Below are 22822 nucleotides of genomic sequence, written 5' to 3'. Positions count from 1 at the left end.
GTCTGCTCTACGGCTTCAGGGATGCTGCAAGAAGGATGCTTGCGGTCAGAAGCAAGCTATCTGCCCCAACTAAGAAGTGGATTCACTTTCATTATGTCAAGCCTTGTGAATAACGAGCGTTGCATAAGCATAAGCATAGCATAGCATAGCGTTGCATTACATTACAAGTACATACATACAGCATTCTCGACGATCTTTTGGATATATGGGGTTTGGGTCTTTTTGTTTGGAACATTGACGGATTGTTTGGCATTAGATTGATTGATTTATCATTTTTACATTACTTATTTAGAGCATTGATTTTATCGGGCACGATGAAAATCTAACTAATACACTCCTTTAAAAAATATTGGCCCTTCGTCGCCGTCCATGTCTCACTCACTAAGTATACTCAGGTGTTCTGGCTGCTAATAGTACCCCCATTCTTCCATTGTCCACATAATCCGTTGCTAAGAATTACCGATAGAGGAAACCCATTTCCTGTATAATATTCGGCAATCATGTTCTGGCGTGAATCGGCACATGTACTGCCATCCCTTGCAATGTACAGCTTGCATTGAGTGTCGGAAGTGTAATAGGAGCCCTGACAGTTTGCTAGCTTTGCGCAAGCGTTACAGCATAAGCTGGCGGTATAACCACCTCCCACACTGATAACACTACTTTGTAACTGGTAGTTGCCATATGTGACGAAATGGCCTCCGCCATTATCTGTTACCATCAGATTATCTGAAGAACAGATGGCGTACTCAGTTGCCTCCGGCACTTGGCTCTCAACGGTCACTTTGGAGAGAAATGTCAGCATTTGGTCTTGCAAAATGGGTCACTCGTATGGATAGACTTACCGGTTGAGACTACAGTAGTAGTAGAAGTAACGTCGACAACAGAGGTGGTAACAGGGTACTCGGTAGTAAGAACAGTAGTACTAGCGTCGTCTGGATATAGCGTTGTGAGGACCGTGGTAAAAACAGTAGTGGTCTTGAGCTTTGTAACAGCCTTTGCGGTCTGTCGTGTTCCTTGCACAGTTGTAGTGACAGTCTTGGTAGAGGTAGTGGGAACCTCCTTGACACATTGAACGCTCTGAGGATAAGTGCCGCCCGGTCCAACAGTCTCGGTTTCTATGTCGCCTCTCTTCTCCTGATTTCGTCGTTTCACGGTCCGTGGCTGGTTGAGGACTTTGGTGAAATCAGCAGGCTCGCCAACGGTGGAGGTGAAGAACTTGGTAGTAGTGGTTGTCGTGGCAGTATTGACAGTAGACCAGACTGTTCTTTGAATGAAAGAAGTAGAGCTGGCTGTAAGATAGCGATTTAGTTACTGTGGAAGCAAACAATAAAACAGGTCACACTTACAGACAATGGTGCTGGTGGCAGTCTTGGTGGCTTGATCGGCAATAACAGTCGAGGTATGTATCTTTGTCTCGCGAATAGTAGACGTCTTGGCTACCGGGATAACAACAACATTGACTTTCCGGACCACTTTCTTGATAACAGTGATTTTCTTGACTGTGGTGGCTCTGGACGTTGGGACATTCTTGACGCTCTTGGTTCCGAGAGCAGTAGAACAGGTAGAGGTAGGGTTCAACGCAGCAATGCCCTCCACGCTAAGCGCTAGGAGTACAAGAAGAGACTTGAAAGCAACCATGATGTAGATGCGTATGGGAATGGAAAAGACAATCAGACTGGGCACAAGGCGGTATCTGAAGGAGTATTTGAAGATTCGACAAAGTTACCCTCAACTACTACCCAATCTTGGCCAATAGAATCAGGGGGCAATCGAGACCTGAATAAGTGACAAATCAGACAAATACTATCGAATGATTCATGCAGGGATACCAGCATCAATTTGGTTCACCATTGAATATCTATACGAACCCTTGTCTTCAGCTTTTGTTGGTCGAGCGTGTCGCTTAACCCAGTAATAAAATACCGGGTCTTTTATGCTGCTCAGACCAACCAAAATAAGTGGTGTAAGCACATATTCTGATAGTGCTAGGAAATGATTTGAGACTATTGATTTTTGACGGAGCAAAACGAAGTCCAGACTGTTCGAAACGACAACGAATCATGTAAACATATAACCAACAACAACTAAATTTGAGACTCTGCTTATGTTTGTTACCTCATCCCAGAAATAGAACTGAAAATTTCATACAAGGCTGTTCCCATGCTCCTACGTCTCTTTCAGATGCCCAACGCCCTTGTCCTTATGCCAAGTAACCATCAGACTCCTGCTGAGTTCTTGCAACTTGTCAGTCTCTGCTGCTTCTCTAAGTGTTGTTATCAAATCTCCGTCTGGTGCACAGGAGAGCGTTGCTAAAATACTGTCCTTCCAAACTGGCCTTCCCGAACGCTGTGTTTCCCATATACACAAAACAGTAAAGATTATGCCCGCCAAGAAGTTAATAATAGGAAAGATAAAGAAATACCAGCGAATGTGTATGATAGTGGTGTTGGCTGTAGAAGTTCCTTTCTCTGGATCATCGAGGTCTCGATCTCTCATCCATTTCGTCAAGCTCAGTGCGACATTCTCAATTGTTGAAGGTATATCATTGGACTCCCCAAGCCCAACCATCAAGCTAGATGATCCCCCGATTCCACAAGTTGGAGCCCCGCGAGCTGGGTAAATAAGCCTCCGTGGAGCCATAAGCTGATAGGTAATATCTGGGTCATAGCCCCAAAGTCCCTCGTTCAGATAGCCAAAGAGTGAAACGATGGTGGTTTGCGTAATATTAAATGCCTGTGTTGAAAGGTTTGACTTGAGAAAGTGCTGGTCAGGTATCCGTATCTGGAGATCCGATAGGTTTACCAGTCTATTTCCCATGTCGAGACTGTAGTTGGTATATTTGAAGAATTCTTCTACCATGGGGTCATCTTCTTCTGGTCTGTAGGAATCTGTGGTTCTATTGATGAACGAGGCGACGATGGTCTCTTGCAAGGATCCTTGCGATAGCACGTCGTGATACTCATTGACACAAAAGAACAAGGCACACTCCTGGGAGGAAATATCTGTTTCTTCCCATATTGTTCTACCCTCGGACCAACTTTCGTTTGATTTGAGGTATTGCATGGCCATGATTATCGTGTCGTGATTTTGGAAATTTAGGGTCTGTCCTGGGTTTGTCGTGAATCTTGATGATAAATAGGTATCAGGGCAATTGTCACTTTTTGATGTGCATCTTGCTTTTCCGTCGTAGTTGGACAAGCTTAAATTCATACTTGCGATCTTGTACTTTGTATGCGTCAGGCTCTGATTCATTTGCCACCAATTAGCAGCGGGCCATTGGTTGCTGATATCAGGAAGAGTGCTGTTGGGCTCCCATTTTGCAGGCGGCATGCTGAGACCTGGTACTTTGTCCATTCCTGTCGATCTAACCACATTCTGAGACAGATAATGACACTTGTGGCAGACGGCAGCAGATGCAAAATCGGTCCAAGAGCAATTGCCGGAGAGACATGTATAAGCAGGTTTGAGATTCTGAGACGAGGTCAGAGGCGAAAAGCCACTCCAAAGAGCTGCTTTCAACCCCATGTCACTTTGGATGTTAGATGTCGTTAAGAATGACACGTAGTAGTGTGTGGTATTGCCCGGGTTAACAGGGAACCGGCCCACGCCATTCTCTGCCCCCCCGAACCCAATCCAAGACCCTGCGTTTAGTCGAGTGGACCTACCAATGGATGGAGCAGAGTCGATCGACTGGTTATTCTTTTGGGCCAGTTCAGCGTATTCCTTGGGCTTTAGGACAACCTCTCGGTCCTTAGAAGCCAGGATAGCTTGTGTAAAGGGTTCAAATGCGAGTAAAGCAATGGTTGCAAGAGCACCTAAAGCAGCCCAGTTTCTATCAATGATTGTTAGTTACTGATATACACTATGCAAGCTTAAGAAGAAACCGAAGAAGAAAGGATCAACTTACGGCCGCCGCATGCATGACTTCAACACACGCAAACCACCCCAAGCACCTCGACTGGACGCATCTAATCGATCAAAATCGACAAGCGGCTGTGAGGACTTGTTGTACCAGTTCCATTTCATTTGTGACAGGCATATATTGATGGAAAATGCAAGACAGGTTTTCGAAACTCCTGCAAGGATCGATACGATGGCGTTGATAGTAATGAATGGCATTGTCCACCGTGATAGCGGCTGTCCATTGGATGCGATGAGAACACAAGTCAGGGCGCCAAACGATAGCAGGCTAAGGACCAAGGCAGACATCTCTAAGCCCCATAGGCGAATCAAAGAGGAAGCCGGACGATGTAAAGCGCTCTTTCCGTCTAGGTCCTCGGTTTGTATCTCCAGACTGGATGGACGAGATGATAGTTGCTGTGAGATTTCCAGCAGAGGCTGGACGGTAGCAATTGCACCATCTCGACTTGACGTTTCAAACTGGTCCATGGTTTCCATTTTCTTTACAGTGACAATAAATAAGGAGATGATGGAAGAGGCCTGGTAGAAGACACAGAATGAGTAGGGGAGGAGGAGATATGAATTTGTTCGTGGCAATTATTGTAGAACATCATCAGGCAACGAACTCCAGTGCCACTACAAAAGGATTAAAAACAACTTCGACTCTAGGTGATCAGTTACACCGAGTCAGACTTGCGGTAGCACGATGTTGGGCGCAGTCATGTGAAGGTGATGAATACGGGACACATCCTTATCTACAGGGCTGAGTGGTTGTTCAAAATGTATCTAGAAGTTACACATGGCATACAGTCGAGGATACTCAGGCAGTACGTGTGTAACTGAGGCTTTTATTTTCATCTATAGTATTGGAAGTCTCAGCATGTCGGTGGATTGCAACATCTGTCACTCGCATAGTAGATGAGCACTAACATAGACATTTTTAGACATTAACACAGCCTCCATCCGGCATACTGCATCTGTCTTAGCCAATGGCTAATTTATGAGGCGGATAAAAAGACACAAGCATCATAGATAGATAGTTGCAAGTTGTTGATATGAGCAAAGGGGTTGATAGTATGGCAACGGTACTGTGGAATCGCAGTCCAATTTTGTGAGAGACAGTCAACTCCACAAAACAAGTAACCTTTCACAGAACCACACCAGTAAACATACTTACCGCTTTGCTTATAGGTGAAAAGACTAGGTATGTTCTAATCAAGTCACCAAGTTTCAAAGTGTTTTCAGCAAGGATTGTTAAGTCAAGCGATTGATTGTCACGTAGTAGAGCAAATTTGAGACTGTTCGAGACAACATGAAGCCATATATGTATACAGGCAGTGGTAAGTTACTTTAGGTCCTATCACCGGGGAGTTCACTCCGTGACCTCGTCACAAGTACTACAGCATCAGAAGTGCCATCAGACAGAGGTTCTCATGATGGGGTGCGGGGTTGTCCAAACAGCCTGAAACAACTCCTCGTTTAGCCGGGATATGAGTTGTTTATTGTCACCTCTTTTCAATCTCTCCTCATCTACAATTAAGACATCATGTCAGAGTCAAAGCCAACCCTACGATGGGGCATCATCGGTACTGGTATGATCTCGTCGTGGTTCATTGCAGATCTCACCATCGACCGTAAAGACGTCAAAGCAACACATATCATTCAAGCCATTGGTTCTTCTTCCGTTGAAAAGGGCACGAAATTTGTTAACGAACATATCCCAAACGCGTCTAAACCTCCAACTATTTATGGAAATTATCAAGAGGCCTACCAAGACCCTGATGTTGATATTATCTACATCGGAACACCCCATGGCTTCCACAAAAAGAACTGCCTTGATGCCATTGCGCACGGAAAGAATGTCTTGTGCGAGAAGGCTTTCACCTTGAATGCCAAAGAAGCGAGAGAGGTCTTCGAAGCGGCAAAGGCGAAAGGTGTTTTCATTATGGAAGCTATGTGGACACGTTTCTTCCCTCTGGTCAAGACTATCCAGAAACTTGTTCATGAGGATAAGGTTATTGGAGACGTGGTTCGCCTTTTTGCCGACTTTGCTATGGATCAACGTATTGAACATCTGGCTCCTGAGCACAGGCTACGAGATCTCTCCCTCGGCGCCGGCTCTTTGCTCGATATTGGTATCTACAGCTTGACGTGGGGTCTTGTGGGCCTTGATTCAGGTGTGAGCAAGAAAGCAACAACACCAAAGATCTGCGCTGCGCAAAGCCTTGTCCAAGGTGTCGATATTAGTACTTCGATAATCTTGCTATACCCTGATGGAAAGCAGGGCATTATTACGTCAAACTCAAAAGTCAAGACTCCAAGTGTGTTTTGTCGTATCGAAGGAACTGGAGGACACATTGTGGTAGAAGGTCCTGCGGCTGCACCTGAAAACTTCACTGTCTACAAAGACGGAGATACAGAGGGCAAGAAATATGATTTTGAGAAGCCAGGGAGGGGATTTTATTGGGAGGCTGATGCAGTGGCTCTTGATATTGCGGCTGGAAAAGCTGAGAGTGATATCATGCCCTGGGCAGAGACTGTTCGTGTAATGGAAATTATGGATGAGGTTAGGAGACAGGGAGGCTCTAAGTTTCCTCAGGACTAGGAGAATTTAGTTTGTGAATTACACACAATAGTTCTGATATCTTGCCAATTGTCTGATGTTTATCTACAGTACTCTATTTTCATGCCTTCAACATTCATGTATCTATGTATGTCATTATTCATTAGACCTTCGACTCTCCAACTTTGTCAAAAGCTCGCTTTTGGGCTGCTCATCCACCCATCTAGTACGAGGAAGTTCGAAAGTAGAAGTGACCCGCCCATAAGACATGCCACCAAGCTGTGCAATTGGTCTCAACTTGTCAAGTTCGATGTGGCTGAAATCCTCATTCGCTGCATCCTCATGGACCCAAAGCCTCGTTGCCTCGACCAGAAAGATGGCAGATCCACTCATGCCAGGTTTATGTCCTTCAAATTCCTTCATATCCACGACTTTTCCCTCGATCGAAAGTACTGACTCTTTAACTCGTGGGGCTTTCACTGTTGTTGTTTCACCCTCAGTCAAACCAGTTATATCCCATTCTGAAATTCCATAGGGCGCATCAATGGATGAAGCATTGACGGCTTCAATCATGTTTTCAGAAACAGTGTTTATAACACATTCTTTTGTGTCCTTCATATTCTGATATGTATCTTTGATACGGCCGTGTCGGGATGAAAAGCTGACCATGAACATTGGCGGATCATGATCGACCATTTGGAAATAACTAAACGGCGCAAGGTTCTTTGTTTTGCCGTCTTTGGATATAGTACTTATAAAACCAACCGGGCGAGGAGCAATGCCAGATATCAAAAGACGGTAGTTTTGGCTGACGGATCTGTCAGAAGAGTAAGGGTCGATTTCTTTGTGGACTTTGTTAATGGCGGGTGTCTCTCCAGTACGAACGCCATCCCCGTAAGACCAGGATGGATCAGGGGACTTTGTAACTTGTATAGGCTTGTTAGAGTTGTCAAAATCTGGACGATTGGCTATTTTCTCTGCGAAGTTGGTGACAGGCTGGACTGCGGAGAATGCTGGTTTGGCGATGGCAGCTGCAGCTGAGGAGGTTTGTCTTATTGCTGAAAGTGACATGTTTCTTATTTGGTTGTATTCTTTCGTTGATAGGGAAAGTCTATATGCTATTGTTAATTGTGGTTGCTGGATTTGATCAACAATCTTACCTGAATTTCGAGGGGTATCTCACCGCTGCACAGGCGGCCCTGGTCATCATACTGGCAGATAAAGTAAACCTGCTGTTCTAGAAGGGTTCGTTTAGTCAATTTAACCCACGATGAATACTCTGTATGTCAACAGAAGATATTATTAGGATGACAAATACAAAAACTACCAAGAGAAAGGTAGTAGTCGGAATGTCGATCCGGCCCATCTCTCCACATCCGATAACGGTGATAAGCCAGCTCATCAATACTTACTCAAATAGGAAAGGGCGTAGCCGGGATGTTCCTTCCTCGAGTCGGAACAAGACTCCGACTTTGAGTTTGCTCCTTCCTTGTCTGTACATCATAGAAATTCATTCGATTGACCGTCGAAAAGATGCCAAATACTCAACAGAGTCATTTCAGAGTCGTCAAGAAATGCTCAAAAGCGTATGTCTTCTTCAACCAGATATTCGGATCATCGCTAACCGTCGTCATCAAGCTGCAAGCGATGTCGGTCTATGAAGGTCAAATGTTCTGGAGCCCAACCTTGTGCAAGATGTGGAAGAAAGAATGAAAGGTGTATATATGAGACAGAGGAGAAAAAGGTTACAGTCACTGAAAGGTAAAATTGCATTACTATCTTGAGTTCTACCGCCGTTGCTTATTGGCTGCCACAGTTATCTCAGAGCGTTGGAAAGGCGTCAAGATGGAGTTCCGTCCCCCGGATCACTCCCAAACGGATCAAGATCCCGGCCGAGACATTCCTCCGTTTCCGACTATGGTATGACGACAGTGCTTCCTCAGGAAACATCTGTGGCGGAAGCCGATGGTGGTGAGTGACCAACACATTACTCTTCTTCATCTACTAACTTTGATACACAAGACTTGACTCTTGGAACACCAGAAGACAACGTTGAACAAAATGAAACAAGGTCTCTTTCAGCAAACGAAGTTCTTGAACCTGCCTTTCGTCAGAATCCACTTGTCGATAACGATTATATCTTTGGCCAAGCCTTTGGGCGATATTGTAAGCACTCTAACCTCAACAATAGTCAACATACACTTACGCGTCAACACAGGGTACATGGGTCCTGCATCATCATGGGCATTCTGCAGAAGGGTCTTGGCTCTAGTCGGAAAACATCTCCCAGAAGCAAACAACGAACCTCCACCATGGCATCTTGACGGGGTAGCATTCCGTCTCCAGTGGAGACCCCTAATGCCTGAAGAGCATCCTGACATATCGAATCTACCCCCATCAGACTACGCATTCTTTCTTGTACAGACTGCAAGGTTCTACCTAGGCCCCCTAGCAAGTCTCATCGACGAAACTGAATTTCTACAACACTTTAAAGAGCTTTACCAGGATGCTTCTACCAAGGCGTCAACGTGCAAGCTGTGGTATGCACAATATTTGCTCATGATAGCGTTTGGGAAGGCGTTTCTGGGCGGGAAAAGTGCTGATGGAAGTCCACCTGGCCATCAGTATGCCGCTAGGGCTATGCCTCTCATGCCAGAGTTGGCTGGGATTGCCTTGGATCCTATTCTTTCAGCACAAGCACTTACTCTTGCAGCGATATACTTTCAGTCAATTGATATGAGAGTAGCAGCGTACCAACATGTGAGTAAAATCATATTCATTGCCCGACTGGCTGATACTGACAAGCTTGCTCTCAGATAGGACAAGCTCTTCGTATCTGTGTACTATCTGGTTTCCATAGACACATGCCGGAAGAAGTTGTTGGGGCACAACATTCAAAACGATGCCACATAATATTTTGGGTAGTCTACATGCTGGATCAAGAGTTTGCAGCTCTCATTGGCGCTACGAGTGCTATAAGAGATGAAGACATCACCAACAAGTTGCCTTCCCAGGCTGACAACTCTTTGACATCGTTGAGTCTGACTCTCCATGTTCAGCTGGCACGTCTCATAGCACGGCTCCTAGGAAGTAGGTTCAACAAGCAGTGAGTGATAATTCCAGCTAACAGATGATAGCGGTTTACGGAGTTGGCAAAGACTATGATGGTACTCTTTTTAGCAACACTCAGTCTATCTTGAGGAACTTGGCTGAGCTAAATCGTGATCTAATGAACATCATCAACAAGCACTTTCGCGATTCGATTAGCAAAGCTTCGAGGATTGCCACCAGACTAGTTCTCCAATATCATCATGTAAGTCATAAGAATATTTCTTTTGGGCAGTTTCGCTTACCACTCCTTAGTGTGTTGTCCTCACAACAAGACCACAAATTATGTGTGCTCTACACATGCACATCGAACAGTCCAAGACACGAATGACACATGGTTTATCGCTATCGCCTCCAGTCGCATCACTGATCCAATCCTGTGTCAGTTCTGCGCAATCGATCCTCAAGACTCTGCGTGCTCTAGCAGACGAAGATCTCATTGGTGAACCAGCCCAGCATTACCAGTCATCCCGAAACTCTGCTGACAATGATATCAGAAGCATTCCTGCCTTTCCAAATCGAGTATGCCTCCTCATCAGCATTTCTTCTACATCTCATCCCTATCATATGCCCTTCTCTACTTTCTGACAATTCATGGCGAGATGATGCCCGCTATGTTTTTGACACCCTCATCGCCAAGGGAAGCTTGATTGCCCCTCTGAGAAAAGTAGAGTTGGAGCAGTTGGAGCAGAAGCTTTCGGCTTTGACACCAGCCAGCAATATCGCTTCCCCAGAGATCCCCGCAGAGAACCAGGAGAATGCGAACCAAGAAGAGGATGAAGATCAGCATAATGAGGAGCATCTTGCCGACGAAACTGGATGGGATCTCTTCGCCGCCAACGCCATGGCTGGACTCACCCCAGGAGAGTTACTAGATCTAGCAGAACAGTTGGACGTGGACAACTTCTTATATGAACCTGAGATGGAATAAAACATCATGATTTTTACAGAATGTTGGGTTGAGACTACGACAGAACCAATCACGCAACACTATCCTAATTAGTCTTTTGAATCATGTCATCTAATTTCCAAGCGAGCGGCTCGGACGACATACCCCGGTTCATACTAAGCCTTATTGGGCTGAACAGCCATAACCACGACGTATGATAGGATAAAGACGCTTGAAAAGATCCAGCTCCAGGCTGACACCCAAGACTTTTTGAATCTCCGCTACTTTTCAGCTCGAGGAATTATTCAGAGTCATCTTTTAATTCTCGCATCTTACCTCTAGGTGTGTTTCAGTTTAGTCAACATGACTGAAAGAGAACCCACGACAAAGAAAAGCCAGGCTCGACTCAGCTCTCTCTTCAGACGCAAGACAGTCATTGAGGATAGACATGAACCTACTCCTCTCAGCTCGCCAGTCCAGGCACCAGTCTCACACTATCCGGCATACATCGCCGAGTATCAGTTGAAATCACAATCTCAGTCACCAGTGTCCCCTCTTCGACACTCGCAGAGTTCGAATACTGGAAGAGGCAACTATCGTCCCTATCCTAAACCTGCCCTAGCTCCATTTCCAATCCCAGGGTCATTGGTTTCCAAGATTGAGGAGAGAGAGGCCATGGCCGCAACGAACATGCAGAATCCTACCATGGCTCAGTCCCCACAGTCACCAGTGTCAAATCCAGAAGAGACGTATAGGGTCTCTCTTCTTAGTGGGAGGGACGTGACGGATTTCCCACCCACAAGCTCTAATACCTATGATATTACCCCCATCAGCTCCGCCATATCGAGACCGAGTGTAGTATCTACTCTCGACTATTCTGACCAGCAACCATATGAATACACGCCTCTTGAAACAGGCTTCATCAGACTCGTCAGGATTGCACCAGGCCACAAAACAATGATTGAATGCGAAATCATCCAGGCTCTTATCACTAATGTACCTCAATACGTCGCTGTATCATATACATGGGGCGATGTCGGCGATACCAAAAAGATTGACATTGAGGGATCTTGCGTGCCTATTACCGTTAGTCTTTATGGAGCTTTGGAAGCACTTAGACAGAGACAATCATCTGTGCTGGTATGGGTAGATGCTTTGTGCATCGATCAAAAGAGCACCGAAGAGCGCAACCAACATGTTCAACTCGTGAGCCAGATTTATGCCAACGCTGCGTTTGTAGCGATATGGCTCGGTCCTGAAGACAACGATAGCACGAAAGCGGTTGAGCTTCTGTCTAGACTTGCACCGCCGAATTCACAGTTTATCCCAGATCAAGACGTCTCTCGAATATTGGCAGAAGGCGCTGAGAATGGAGATCTCTTAGCCACTGTGTCGTTGTTTGGAAGGGAATACTGGAAACGACTTTGGGTTTCACAAGAGATCTTCCACGCAAAGCGAGTTGCTGTTCATTGCGGAGAAACATTCCTTCCTTGGCAATCATACAAGAGCGCCTCGACATGCTTTCGTAGAAATCATGCGGAACTTGTTTTCAGGACAAAGGGCCCTGATATGAGAAGGCCTGACAAATTCACTTGTGTCCAAACTCTGATTCATGGCGGACCAGCGAGTCTTCCGGCTCTCAGCCATCATGTCTTGAATGGGCAGAATGCCCTGCTCCAGGTTCTGAGAGCCAGCCGAAGTCAGGTGTCGTCTGATCCACGAGATAAGCTGTACGGTATACTTAGTGTCCTGCCCGCGCATATTCGCCAAGGATTTCGCGTTGACTATACTCTTTCAGTCAAGGATGTTTATACTGAAATCGTGGAGTTTCTTATACAAAGCACGGAGAAACTGGACGTTATTTGCGAATCTGTACACTTCCCGGTCAACACAGGGCCAGCCAAGTTACCTTCTTTCGTTCCAGACTGGTCGCATGTGCCACTCACATTAGCCATGGGCCATCAATACGGCTTCCAGGCATCGGGTCATACAAAGGCAATCTGCAGATTCCACGATGAGCGTCTAAACAAGCTTGAAGTTTCCGGCATTGAGATCGATGTTGTGCAGACCAAGGGCATGGTTGTTGGAACGCTTTGTAACTTGGGAGATTTCCTAATGGCATTTCTACACTGGAGGGCCTTGCTTCTCGCCGCTGTAGAGGGACGAACACCGTTTCAGGTTAAATTGGCAGAAGAGGCTTTTGTGGCTACGATATGTCTTGGTCAGATCACCACTGGCTACGACAGAAGCCGCTGGCAACAGGTATCTTACCACGTCATAGCGAATCTGTTCCGTGAGCGTCTTCTACATATCCCTCTCGACGACATATTACGATCCCATCTCGATATAGCATCAAGCATCCCTCCAGAAGCGCGCAGACAGTTTCTCCAGACGAACTTTGGTGATCGCATGATGGGAAGGACTTTTTGTCTTACTCAAAACCGCAGGCTTGGAGTTGGATCTGGGGCGATGCTTCCGGGAGATGTTGTGGTTGTGCCGTTAGGTTGCTCGACGCCTGTGCTGCTGAGACCAGAGGGAACGCAGGGAGAGTACAGATTTATAGGTGATATTTATATTGAGAATTACATGTTTGGCAAGGCGGTTGATCAGTGGCAAGTTGGAGAGAGGGAGTTGAAAAAGTATGTTCTTCATTAAGATGAGACAGAAAGAACTATTGCTATTTAATCTGTTACGCGCTTATGCCTTTTCGCGACGACTTATTTTGCAAGGGATATCTCTGTGGTACATGAACCAATTGTTCTCATACTTCCATGTGTGGCTGGGGTCTGTGATTCGTACCTATAATGACAATTAGTGATCAGTCTTGACAACAGAGAGGAAACGACTTACATCAAAGTTCACGTAAAGTGTCGCAAACATTTTGTACATCTCCAACTTGGACATGTACTTGCCCATACAAACCCTTGATCCATGGCCAAACATCAACTCGGTACACTCATGCATACGTCTAACTCGAGAAGCATGACCTTCTTCTGTTTCTCCCTTGCCACGTAACCATCTCTCAGGACGGAAAACATCAACATCTTCTCCGAAGACGCCGACATCGCGTGTGACGACACAAGGGTTGATGCCGATCTTGGCACCGGAAGGGATGAATCGACCATCTGGAAGCTCAAGTCCTTCCTTGGGAACTTCACGCTCGAGTATCAAACCGACCGCGGGTGAGATACGCATAGACTCGCGCATGACGGCGTCAAAGTAGGGCAGTTGACTGATCTCCTTCCACTGAGGCACAGGCAGAGTCAGATTCGCAGATCGAAGCTCAGCGACCATCTTTTCACAAACGGAGGGATTCTTGAGGAGATGGTACGCAGGAGCGCGCATAGCTCCAGCTGTTGAATCACCGCCTGCGAGGACATTGAGCATAAGCCAGTTGATGACCTGCTGATCATCCACATAGTCGACTGTTTCCTTGAGACTGTTGTACTTGTCAATGAACAAGTCCACAGGCTTGCGCTTGGCGGCACCGGAAGCCAGCTGTTGCTGGTACTCTGTGAGGATCTTGATAGTGTAGATGACTCCGTTGACAAGGGGGCGAGGACCAACTCGATGGATGGGGTTCTTGTCCAACCACTCATCGAGCCAGGGGATTTGGCTCACGGGGGCAAAGTACTTAAGTCCAGCAGTGCTCTCAGCAATGATATCCTCTACATCGCCACCCTTGTCCATGAAGCCGTAGGTGCGGCCGAAACTGATGTTAGCGGCTGCGTCCCAGGCGTAGTAAGAAACCCAGTCATCCATCTTGCAGACATCTCCAGTGCTGGCGAAACGGTTGTCAAGATGAGTGATGAGTTCACAGAGAGTTTCGTCCATCAGAGGCTCAGCCTCTAGCATCTTGGGCAGAGTCCAGAAACCTCTGATGGGCTTTGTGTACTTGAGGTGGAAATCCTCATCTTGGGTGTTGAAGATGTTTTGGATCCGTTGACCGTTGACCAGAACATCATTTGGACGGTACATGTTGGTCTGTCAAATATCAGAACTGGTCATCCACAGTACTGTTTCGGATTGCTTACCTTTCGCCAGGGGTTTCTGGTTGTGTAAATGACCTTGATCAGATCCGGGTCACTAATACTCACGGTATTAGGCCCTACACGCACAGCAGCGCCCCATTTCCGGTGCCAGGCTCTAGTGTGACTATCGACGTGACCCTTGGTTGTGAGATACGCCCTGTAAAAGTCTGTGTACTTGGAGGGACCTGGCCCAGGGATATGTCTGAGGGGTGAAAGAAAGAACTCGTATAACACGCGGGCGATGACAAAAGCAACGCCCGCGTACATGAGGTATCCCAAAGAGAGGGTGAAGAGGGCCATGTTGTTTGATCTACAGCACAGATTAATTCCTGTGCAGCATGCCGTGGAACTGAAATGGATCAGAAAACGAGCGAGGAAATATCATATTTGAGAGAAAGAGGAGAGACGACGTAGACTATATTGCTTTTTTCTTAAAGCAAGACGGGTTGTTTATTGGGTAGAGGGCTACTACCCCTGTTCCTGATCTGCATAAACGCTTAGACGAGAATGTGATAAAAAAGTGAACCTGTTTGTCTGTTCCAAGAGACGCAATGATCTGTGCCGCATTCCTACATGTAACCTTACCCATTCCGCCACCAACAACCGGGCTAGTGTTTATGATATGTCTGGAAATACGTACGAGAAAACGAATCGAGTAAAGAGCAAGACAGGCACGAACAACAATGTCGTTCCCCTGAAAACGTGGCTTGAAGAGTCTATCCCGCTCTGACGGTCCCGAATTATTGATCCTTGTTTACGGGAAAGAGACAAGAGGAGACAATGCACCGGGTATAACGGAACGAGTCTTTAGACATGGAGGAGGATTGTGACAAGTGATTGTCATCTTTGTGTGGAGTTGTTGGTTCTCCTTGTTTGCTTGTTGGGTTTGCGTATCATTGCATTGTTGGCTGATACGTGATAACCAACATGTTCATTCCAATTGCGGGGAATCAAGTCACCGAGTCCAAGCTCAAGTCCAAGTCTGAGTCTGAGTCCGAGTCTTAGTTGAAAGAAGGTTGACGAAACTAGAAGCCGTTGTTGTTGATCATCACAGCTAGTCAATTCTTCAACACCAGCACTAAAAGCGCCTTGGAAACATACCCGAGATAATCTCAATCTCCTGCACTACTCGCCTCTAATTTCTCACACATGATTCTTTATCAATTACCTCACATTTCCCCTCCCGGCTGGCAAATAGCCCGTTGCAAGGTTAAGATAGGGGAGGGTAACATCGTGCAGGGGGGATACGGAAATAGAGTGATCTATCAGATTCGCGACCTTTGGAACCAATGAGATTTAACGACAAGCGAATTCGTGTGAGAAAGTAGTGTCTAATTTTGTTTGCTTGGAATATCAGAGTTGACAATTGATATATAGACTTTGCTTGCCAACTTGTATTGTGTTCCTTATGCGTAATTGAACAAACATGTTAATGACCTACGTCTTTAGATCCTATTAATTGCTTTGTTATTACTATTGTATTCATGCCAGCCTATAGAAACTGTAGTTACTCATATCCACTGTTGTCTCACGTCCATCCTCGAGACTCATTAAATCAACGGTCCTCGGCACGTCCGCTTCTGCATTATTAATTGCTTTTTTCTTTGTCTCAGGGACTCGTCCCTTGATTTCGTATCCAATCCGATCCTCTCCCACAACCTGTATTCACTCTCAAACAATGGGTAGATCCAATGACACATAACAAATGCAGAATAAAGGTATAATACGCTGCAACTTTCTTTTTCCTTCAGCTCACATGTGTTTGCCTGCCGCATGCCCAATTGGTATACTTCAAGTAAGTATATATGTAGGACAGCTCATCCATCCCTAACAAACGCCTCAATGCGCTGATGCAAGATCGTGAGACAATCCAAGACGTCGATTGTCTATAGACAGTCATTCCAGAACCACAATGTCATCCGCTTCTGATCCACCACCGCCCTCTCCCGAGTACCTCGCAGAGACTCGAGGGCCTGTCATTCGTACTGTCACTTGGCTTTCTGTTTTTATTCCAGTCATTCTTGTTTCTTTACGAATCTACACACGACTCTTTGTACGCAAAGTATTTGGTGTAGATGACTGGGTCATTGCACTTTCTCTAGTAAGTCCGTCACCTCTGCTTCTTCACTTACATAAACTAACACCTGTAAAGCTTTCCCTCATCGCATACGGAGTCATCATCGAATTGGCCGTCCAGAAAGGCCTCGGTCGACACATCGAATGGGTTCTCACCGTCGTCCCTGAAAATGCCGTCCCAATCGGTCTCCTCGGCCAAGTGTCGCAGCCTCTGGTCATTATGTCGTGCGCTTTCGGCAAGGTCTCATTCTCCATCAGTCTCATGCGTCTAGCTGTACAACCGTTCATACACAGATTCTTGTGGTTCATTGTCGTTACTATGCTCACGCTGCATATTCTCATATCAATCATCATCTTTGTGAGGTGCAAAGACCCAAGGACAACTTGGAACCCTGCTATAGTCAGCCAGTGCTGGGCTCCTCATGTCTACTTGGGAGTAATGTACTTTATCGGAGGTAAGTCTTATACGTCTGAGGACGCAATAGCATGGTATTAACTTGTTTCAAGCCTATTCTGCTGCTACAGACTTTATCCTTGCTCTCTTACCTTGGGCTATGCTGTGGAACCTCAACATGAAGAGTAGAGAAAAGTTTGGTGTGGCCATTGCTATGAGCCTTGGTGTATTGTAAGTCACTTCTCTTACGATACTCATCAATGTTGTTCTAAAACATCCTTTCAGTGCCGGATCCATCGCAATCATCAAATGCACCAAACTCAAAGCCAACGCAACAAGTCTCGACCCAACCTTCGACGTCGGAGAGCTTCTCCTCACAGCCGGAGCCGAAAACGCCCTCATCATCATTGCCGCCTGTCTTCCAACCCTTCGACCCATTCTACGCAAGGTGTTTCCATCGACCGCAAAGTCGAGCGCGAACTCGCACCCTTTAAAGAATCTCCCCAATAACATCATTTTTGTACCAAAGCACAAGGCTGGTCAATGGAGTGCTCTTGTCGAGACAGAGGCTCACCGAGAAAGACACTCTGATAATCAGAGTGACAGGAGTATTCTCAATGAACATCGTGCGGCCATGGATAACGGTCAAGAGAATACCAAGACGGCTGGTCCTTCTAGTCCACGGATAACAAAGACAAGGGAGGTTATTGTTTCATATGGTAGATCTGAGAGTAGATAGACTTGGGGTCCGCACGCTGGCTACACCAAATTGATTACAAGAATTGCATTCATCAAGGCAATAAGAAGCAGTGAAATTATTTTGGTCATCAGCTCAATTAACTATCTCAATCTTTATTGTTAAGACTATACCATTGTCCCCAAATCCCTGGACAGTTGCATCCATATCTTACTTCTATTTATATCCCAAATTCCTGTTTAAAAGACAGTTCGCTTGGACATGCGGCGGATGCTGAAGCCACGCTTGGCCTTTTGTCCGTTACCACCAGCAAAGGGGTTGCCACCGTTACCTCCAAAGGGGTTACCGCCATTGCCTCCTCGGTTACCACCTCGGTTGCCTCCGTTTCCACCGTTGCCACCCTGGTTGTTTCCTTGTCCTCCTTGGCCATTGTTTCCTTGACCACCGTTGCCACCGTTACCTCCGTTGTTACCTCCGTTGTTACCTCCGTTACCACCATTGTTTCCGCCATTGTTGCCTCCGTTGTTACCGCCGTTGTTACCACCATTGTTGCCTCCGTTGTTGTCACCAGCCTGGCCATCCTTGCCCTCGTTGGGGTCAGGAGTAGCAACAGGAGGTCGGCCAAGGTCAACAGTAGGAGTCTCGGTAGCGAAAGCAGATGTCACAACGGTAGCACCGAGAAGGGCATCGACAGCAGCCTTGTTCTGAGCAGCCTCATCAGAAGTGGCGTTCTCGTTGGCAGCGACGGAGTCCTCGAAATCCTTCTGGTTCTGGAGGATCTGAGCGTTGATGCCATTCAGGGTCTGAGTGGTCTTGATGTTCTGGGGAGTGTTGGTCTTCTTGTCGGTGTCGGCCTGCTGGACGGCGAAACAGCCACCAAAGGGGCCAGCAAGAGCGTTGTTGCGGCATCGGACAGTGCAGATGTTTCCGGTAGAGGCACCGAAGCAGTTGAGGTCATCGGGCATCTTGACGGTGATGTTGAAAGCCTGTGTCTTGGCTTGAGAGAGACCATTTGTTCCGGGGATATTGTTAGTGACGGTCAAGTTCTGGATGTTGGTGTTTGTGTTGCTGCTCTCGTCGAGATCACAGACATAAGGACCAGCACCATCGGCGTTGACTTGGTGGATAGTGACAGTAAGCTCACCACCAGCCTCAACCTGAGTGACCTGCTTGGCAGCGATGGCGTTCTCAGTGTTCTCGCCGACATCGATGTTTCCAGAGATCTCAGTACGGCCACACTGGTTCACAATGTTGGCAGTGATCTCGGCATCGCGGATGATGGTAGCATCTTGTTGGCAGGGGTTGATGGTGATGCAGTTGCGAGCAATCTCGGGATCGACTTGGAATCCCACACTGTTGGGGGAGGAATCGAGACCCTGAGCACCGAGGATGACAGAGTGAGCCTGGGTCAAGGCGAAGAGAGAAGAAGAAAGAAGAATGTTGAAGGAATGCATCTTGGATAAGAAGAAGAAATGTGCCGGCACAATGATATAAAAGATTCAAAGAAGGAGATAAAGAAAGTACAAAGAAGACGATCACCAGGACCTTGAAAGAAAGAAGAGAAGACTTAGTTGCTTGTGCAAAAGACTGAAGCTGATGATGAGAAGAAGGGAGAAAAACATACGAGTTGATTTCAGTATATATACATATTCTCGGTGATGAATATTCGCTGGTTATCTGGCTGGTATCCATCCCATGGTCCCATTGTTTGGTGAGTAGAGTACAATATGCTACGGCCCCTGTGTCATAACAAAGTGGGGGTTGTGTGAAGGGGACTAGACATTCGCTTAAACGCCGAACTTTGTACCTGCCAAGGACCAGGGATGAACCCTGACGTTCGCCTACTTGGGCATTTTTAGATGAGTAGACAGTGAATGTCCAGGGGGTACAAGTGGAATCGTTTTCAAAAGACCGTTAGACACATGTTTCACGATATTCTTCAACCCAGTCGTTATCAGTCTCTTGGCAATAGCAACGGTTTATATAGCCAGAATACCGCATTAAAGATCAACTGCAAGGAATTCTTTCGGGTATACTACCTCGAAACAAGTGTATATCCGAGGACAATCGAATGATGATCATGTCACCAATTTTAGTTTTCCCCTTGACCGTTTCGCTACAGAAATTTCAAAGCATTACCTTATCGAAAGTCTAGACAGGCTTCCCATGAGTCGACGAGATGTCACAGCTGAGATCAATCATCGGAGTTTTCTTTGCTTGGCAGGCCATCGTCTCCGTTTTAAACGCTTCGCCTTCCTCTATGATTCCCGTTATCTTGCTTGGCGTCGCGAGTGCACAGACTTCGACACAGTCCAGGTAGCAGTTTCTCTTGGGAGAGATGGATTTATGGCCTATTCGGGTAATGCGAGAATCATCACTCGGCCTTATGCACCGACACGTCAGACCTCTTTAGGTCAGCCGCTTTCGAGGCCGTATATTGAAACGCAGGCCTATTATGGCAGCCCAAGTTGGAGGAGCACAGGCGGCAATAACTTCCTGAATCATCTGTGTGATGGAATGAGTCTGAGGGTAGAAAAAAGATGTGGTTTTAAAGTATAGTCTAGACGAACAATATCATCAAATTGTCAAGGCTGAGTTGATGGTTGTAGATTTGTCTTCTCATTGGCCCACTTCTAAATTAACTCTAACCAAGACGCTGTTAACCATCGGATCTTGGTAACTTACCCTGAAGCCTTGGAAGATAGAGATAGCATGTGAACTTGGGGCGCCCTTTGTCACTAGATAGCGATCTGCAACTTGGGTCAAGTTATTTTCATAATGTGGTAATAGGATTGATCTGTTGATCTTGTTAATCTCGCCACTAAATCTCAAGATAAACCTCATGAAAATCAGGTATCATTACGTAGGGTTCCTTTCAAAAGACTCTGCTTTGAGAAGCGTCATGTCTAGGATGATATCAGTATTCAAATTCAGATAGCTTCTCTTCAAACCAATACTGCAAGGCAAAAGACCCTCGAATTTACTACCCTGTTGCCTACCATCTTATCTCCTTCTAATTACATCGCCATGCCACTCACACGAATCAAATCTGGGACAAACTAAAATCACGACTGCCGATTAATAAGTGCCTACATGAAGAGACAAGTTGGCTAAAACAAGTGGCGTCGCAAAGAAACTTCAGCTCATGGCAGTCATGACTTGGTTTCAAACATGAGCTGACATACTAGAAACTTGCATGACTCGACAATCTCGTTAAAGTGTGGTAGGCTTGACTATCGAACATCATCAAGGCCACAGGGTTGCGTCATGTCATCCTGTTCTGAAAGTGTCTCTAAAAATGCCATCATCCTCTCATCCAAAACAGCAAGACAAAACAAGCGCACCTATGAGATCCATAGCATCAATGACATACAGTTTCAGGCGTTTCAATTCCTATACATGACCATGTCGCATCTTCGAAAGTTCTTTCGTTGGGCTGGACACATCTTATCTTGACCATTCGGGTAGTACCGCCTCGTCTGTCAAGCAATCACGTACCGACGAGAATAAGAGGAACAAGGGTAGAGTAACATCTCGGTTGAACCCGACAGTGTATCGAATGATAATCGAGAGAAAAAAGCCACCAATGAGATCTACATGACACGCATCGCTAAACGCCAATCTGGAAACACTTCTCTTACAAAGTTTGGCCCGACTTAACCGGCATGGCAGCCCCGTTTCGGCCGAATGGAGATTTTTGAATGTCTTTAGCCTATCAGTTTGACGTGACAGGGTATACAAAGACAGGGATCACAACGTCTCAAGGGGGGTCATGTAGCATAACACAGCAGATATCAGTGGGAACGGTTTACTGAGTTTGGAAAATCGGGCCATTTAGAAAAAGCTCGGCGAATTAGATGGGATCATAAAGAACCTTAGTATGGTTATTATTAACCATAAGCCCGAGGTCTTAAAGACCAGGAACACACAATGCAACACTTGTGGTGAGTTAAAAGAGGCTTTCTCAATTTGAGCCGCATTGACGATAATAGCACTAGCAATTTTAATCAATCATTTGGAGAGGAATTAATCGCAGTCCATATAGCTGTAAAGAGTCATGTTGAAATTGGATATTGTTTCTGTTCTTTCTAACCATTTTTAGATCGAGGCTTGGAACGAAAATTATAATAATTTATTTATTGGTCTTGTTGCATTGCCCAGACTTTATCGATTTGCTCAGCATCTAACATGTATTGTCGTCCTTAGTTGCTGTTATGTTTACGGCTCGACAAATGCTTCTTTATCACCCATAGCATGGAGTTCATCATTGCTGTATTGACCTAGGCAGCTATTCTGCCACACTTGTGTGTTGGGAAAGTTGGTTATTGGCAAAACATTGATCCAATACTTTGAGTTTTTGGTCCAGAGATCCTTATGGTTGAGACTGTTCAAGTAGATTGTCAATGTCCAGGCTCTAGATTAGAGGTCTGAAGAATAAAAAAGTATGATTTTCTTCGATCATGGTAGCCTAAAGTGGTGTTTTTCTGTTATGTCTATGTAACCTTGATCTCTCTATTGTTGGCGAGACATTGTCTAAGGTTTTAACAGAACTCTATGACGATAAGGACTACACTTGAGTTTCGAAGTGGTAAGAGGCGAAGATAAACCTTTCTCTTGGTTGAGTTCTCACTTTATAACTTATGCACTTCTTCTGCCTAGAATGTTAGCCAAGGCTCTCATTCTATTCATACAACTCAAGAGCACATGGAAACTAAAAATTCGGATGTTTAGCTTATTTTCGATAAAATGAAAAAGATCAGATATATAAAGAAGAGGAATTCCACATCAATACCATTTCTACTTCTCAACTTGCATGCCCAATACGATTCGACAGCAATAACTTACTTCGCATCTCATTCCGCAATCATGCACCGTCTCAAAAAGAAGCACCTCGATGCCGCGGTCGAACAGAATCCCATTTACCTTCTTGGTCTGTCTTCCTGGAGCGCTGCTTATATCCTCCACAAAATCAACCATGGTGGTACTTGTACCATCGCCTCTAAGTAAGGAAACAAGACCCTCCCGCTCGAACTTTGGAACATGATCCTATCCTATTTTGAATATGATAAATATGATCCTGTCTACCCAGTCGGAATTACCTCTGTCCAACTAGAACACAACATTTCAGAACCCGCTGTCATCTTCAATAAAATCAACAGTTGGT

At 45.8% G+C, this 22822-nt stretch overlaps 10 protein-coding genes across 10 annotated transcripts; 4 read left to right on the top strand and 6 right to left on the bottom strand.

Annotated features, from left to right (window-relative positions):
- Positions 1 to 391: 391 nt before the first annotated feature.
- On the bottom strand, positions 392 to 1638 carry FGSG_09345 (uncharacterized protein; the record flags this gene model as incomplete). Its single annotated transcript, XM_011330099.1, has 3 exons — positions 392 to 780; positions 843 to 1289; positions 1347 to 1638. 3 exons carry the CDS (start codon positions 1636 to 1638, stop codon positions 392 to 394), a joined length of 1128 nt encoding a protein of 375 aa, XP_011328401.1.
- Positions 1639 to 2166: 528 nt separating this feature from the next.
- Positions 2167 to 4389, bottom strand: FGSG_09346 (uncharacterized protein; the record flags this gene model as incomplete). Its single annotated transcript, XM_011330098.1, has 3 exons — positions 2167 to 3614; positions 3666 to 3832; positions 3908 to 4389. 3 exons carry the CDS (start codon positions 4387 to 4389, stop codon positions 2167 to 2169), a joined length of 2097 nt encoding a protein of 698 aa, XP_011328400.1.
- Positions 4390 to 5446: 1057 nt separating this feature from the next.
- On the top strand, positions 5447 to 6505 carry FGSG_09347 (uncharacterized protein; the record flags this gene model as incomplete). The annotated part of the gene is made up of 1 exon (XM_011330097.1): positions 5447 to 6505. One exon carries the CDS (start codon positions 5447 to 5449, stop codon positions 6503 to 6505), a length of 1059 nt encoding a protein of 352 aa, XP_011328399.1.
- Positions 6506 to 6619: 114 nt separating this feature from the next.
- Positions 6620 to 7534, bottom strand: FGSG_09348 (uncharacterized protein; the record flags this gene model as incomplete). Its single annotated transcript, XM_011330096.1, has 1 exon — positions 6620 to 7534. One exon carries the CDS (start codon positions 7532 to 7534, stop codon positions 6620 to 6622), a length of 915 nt encoding a protein of 304 aa, XP_011328398.1.
- A 199-nt stretch (positions 7535 to 7733) lies between these two features.
- Positions 7734 to 10502, top strand: FGSG_09349 (uncharacterized protein; the record flags this gene model as incomplete). The annotated part of the gene is made up of 8 exons (XM_011330095.1): positions 7734 to 7744; positions 7884 to 8049; positions 8407 to 8434; positions 8655 to 9223; positions 9280 to 9569; positions 9644 to 9776; positions 9887 to 9952; positions 10023 to 10502. 8 exons carry the CDS (start codon positions 7734 to 7736, stop codon positions 10500 to 10502), a joined length of 1743 nt encoding a protein of 580 aa, XP_011328397.1.
- Positions 10503 to 10823: 321 nt separating this feature from the next.
- FGSG_09350 (uncharacterized protein) lies at positions 10824 to 13115 on the top strand (the record flags this gene model as incomplete). Its single annotated transcript, XM_011330094.1, has 1 exon — positions 10824 to 13115. One exon carries the CDS (start codon positions 10824 to 10826, stop codon positions 13113 to 13115), a length of 2292 nt encoding a protein of 763 aa, XP_011328396.1.
- Positions 13116 to 13130: 15 nt separating this feature from the next.
- Positions 13131 to 14791, bottom strand: FGSG_09351 (uncharacterized protein; the record flags this gene model as incomplete). Its single annotated transcript, XM_011330093.1, has 3 exons — positions 13131 to 13259; positions 13311 to 14444; positions 14495 to 14791. The coding sequence occupies 3 exons, from the start codon at positions 14789 to 14791 to the stop codon at positions 13158 to 13160; spliced, it is 1533 nt and encodes a 510-aa protein (XP_011328395.1). The 3' UTR covers positions 13131 to 13157.
- A 1612-nt stretch (positions 14792 to 16403) lies between these two features.
- FGSG_09352 (uncharacterized protein) lies at positions 16404 to 17714 on the top strand (the record flags this gene model as incomplete). The annotated part of the gene is made up of 4 exons (XM_011330092.1): positions 16404 to 16592; positions 16644 to 17022; positions 17075 to 17192; positions 17247 to 17714. The coding sequence occupies 4 exons, from the start codon at positions 16404 to 16406 to the stop codon at positions 17698 to 17700; spliced, it is 1140 nt and encodes a 379-aa protein (XP_011328394.1). The 3' UTR covers positions 17701 to 17714.
- Positions 17715 to 17897: 183 nt separating this feature from the next.
- Positions 17898 to 19112, bottom strand: FGSG_09353 (uncharacterized protein; the record flags this gene model as incomplete). The annotated part of the gene is made up of 1 exon (XM_011330091.1): positions 17898 to 19112. One exon carries the CDS (start codon positions 19110 to 19112, stop codon positions 17898 to 17900), a length of 1215 nt encoding a protein of 404 aa, XP_011328393.1.
- A 2764-nt stretch (positions 19113 to 21876) lies between these two features.
- Positions 21877 to 22635, bottom strand: FGSG_13567 (uncharacterized protein; the record flags this gene model as incomplete). The annotated part of the gene is made up of 3 exons (XM_011330090.1): positions 21877 to 22042; positions 22350 to 22369; positions 22504 to 22635. The coding sequence occupies 3 exons, from the start codon at positions 22633 to 22635 to the stop codon at positions 21877 to 21879; spliced, it is 318 nt and encodes a 105-aa protein (XP_011328392.1).
- Between the last annotated feature and the right edge of the window lie 187 nt (positions 22636 to 22822).

The sequence above is a fragment of the Fusarium graminearum genome, chromosome 4 (assembly GCF_000240135.3).
Source record: "Fusarium graminearum PH-1 chromosome 4, whole genome shotgun sequence".
Taxonomy (NCBI): Eukaryota; Fungi; Ascomycota; class Sordariomycetes; order Hypocreales; family Nectriaceae; genus Fusarium; species Fusarium graminearum.
This window is presented reverse-complemented; position numbering and strand designations above follow the sequence as displayed.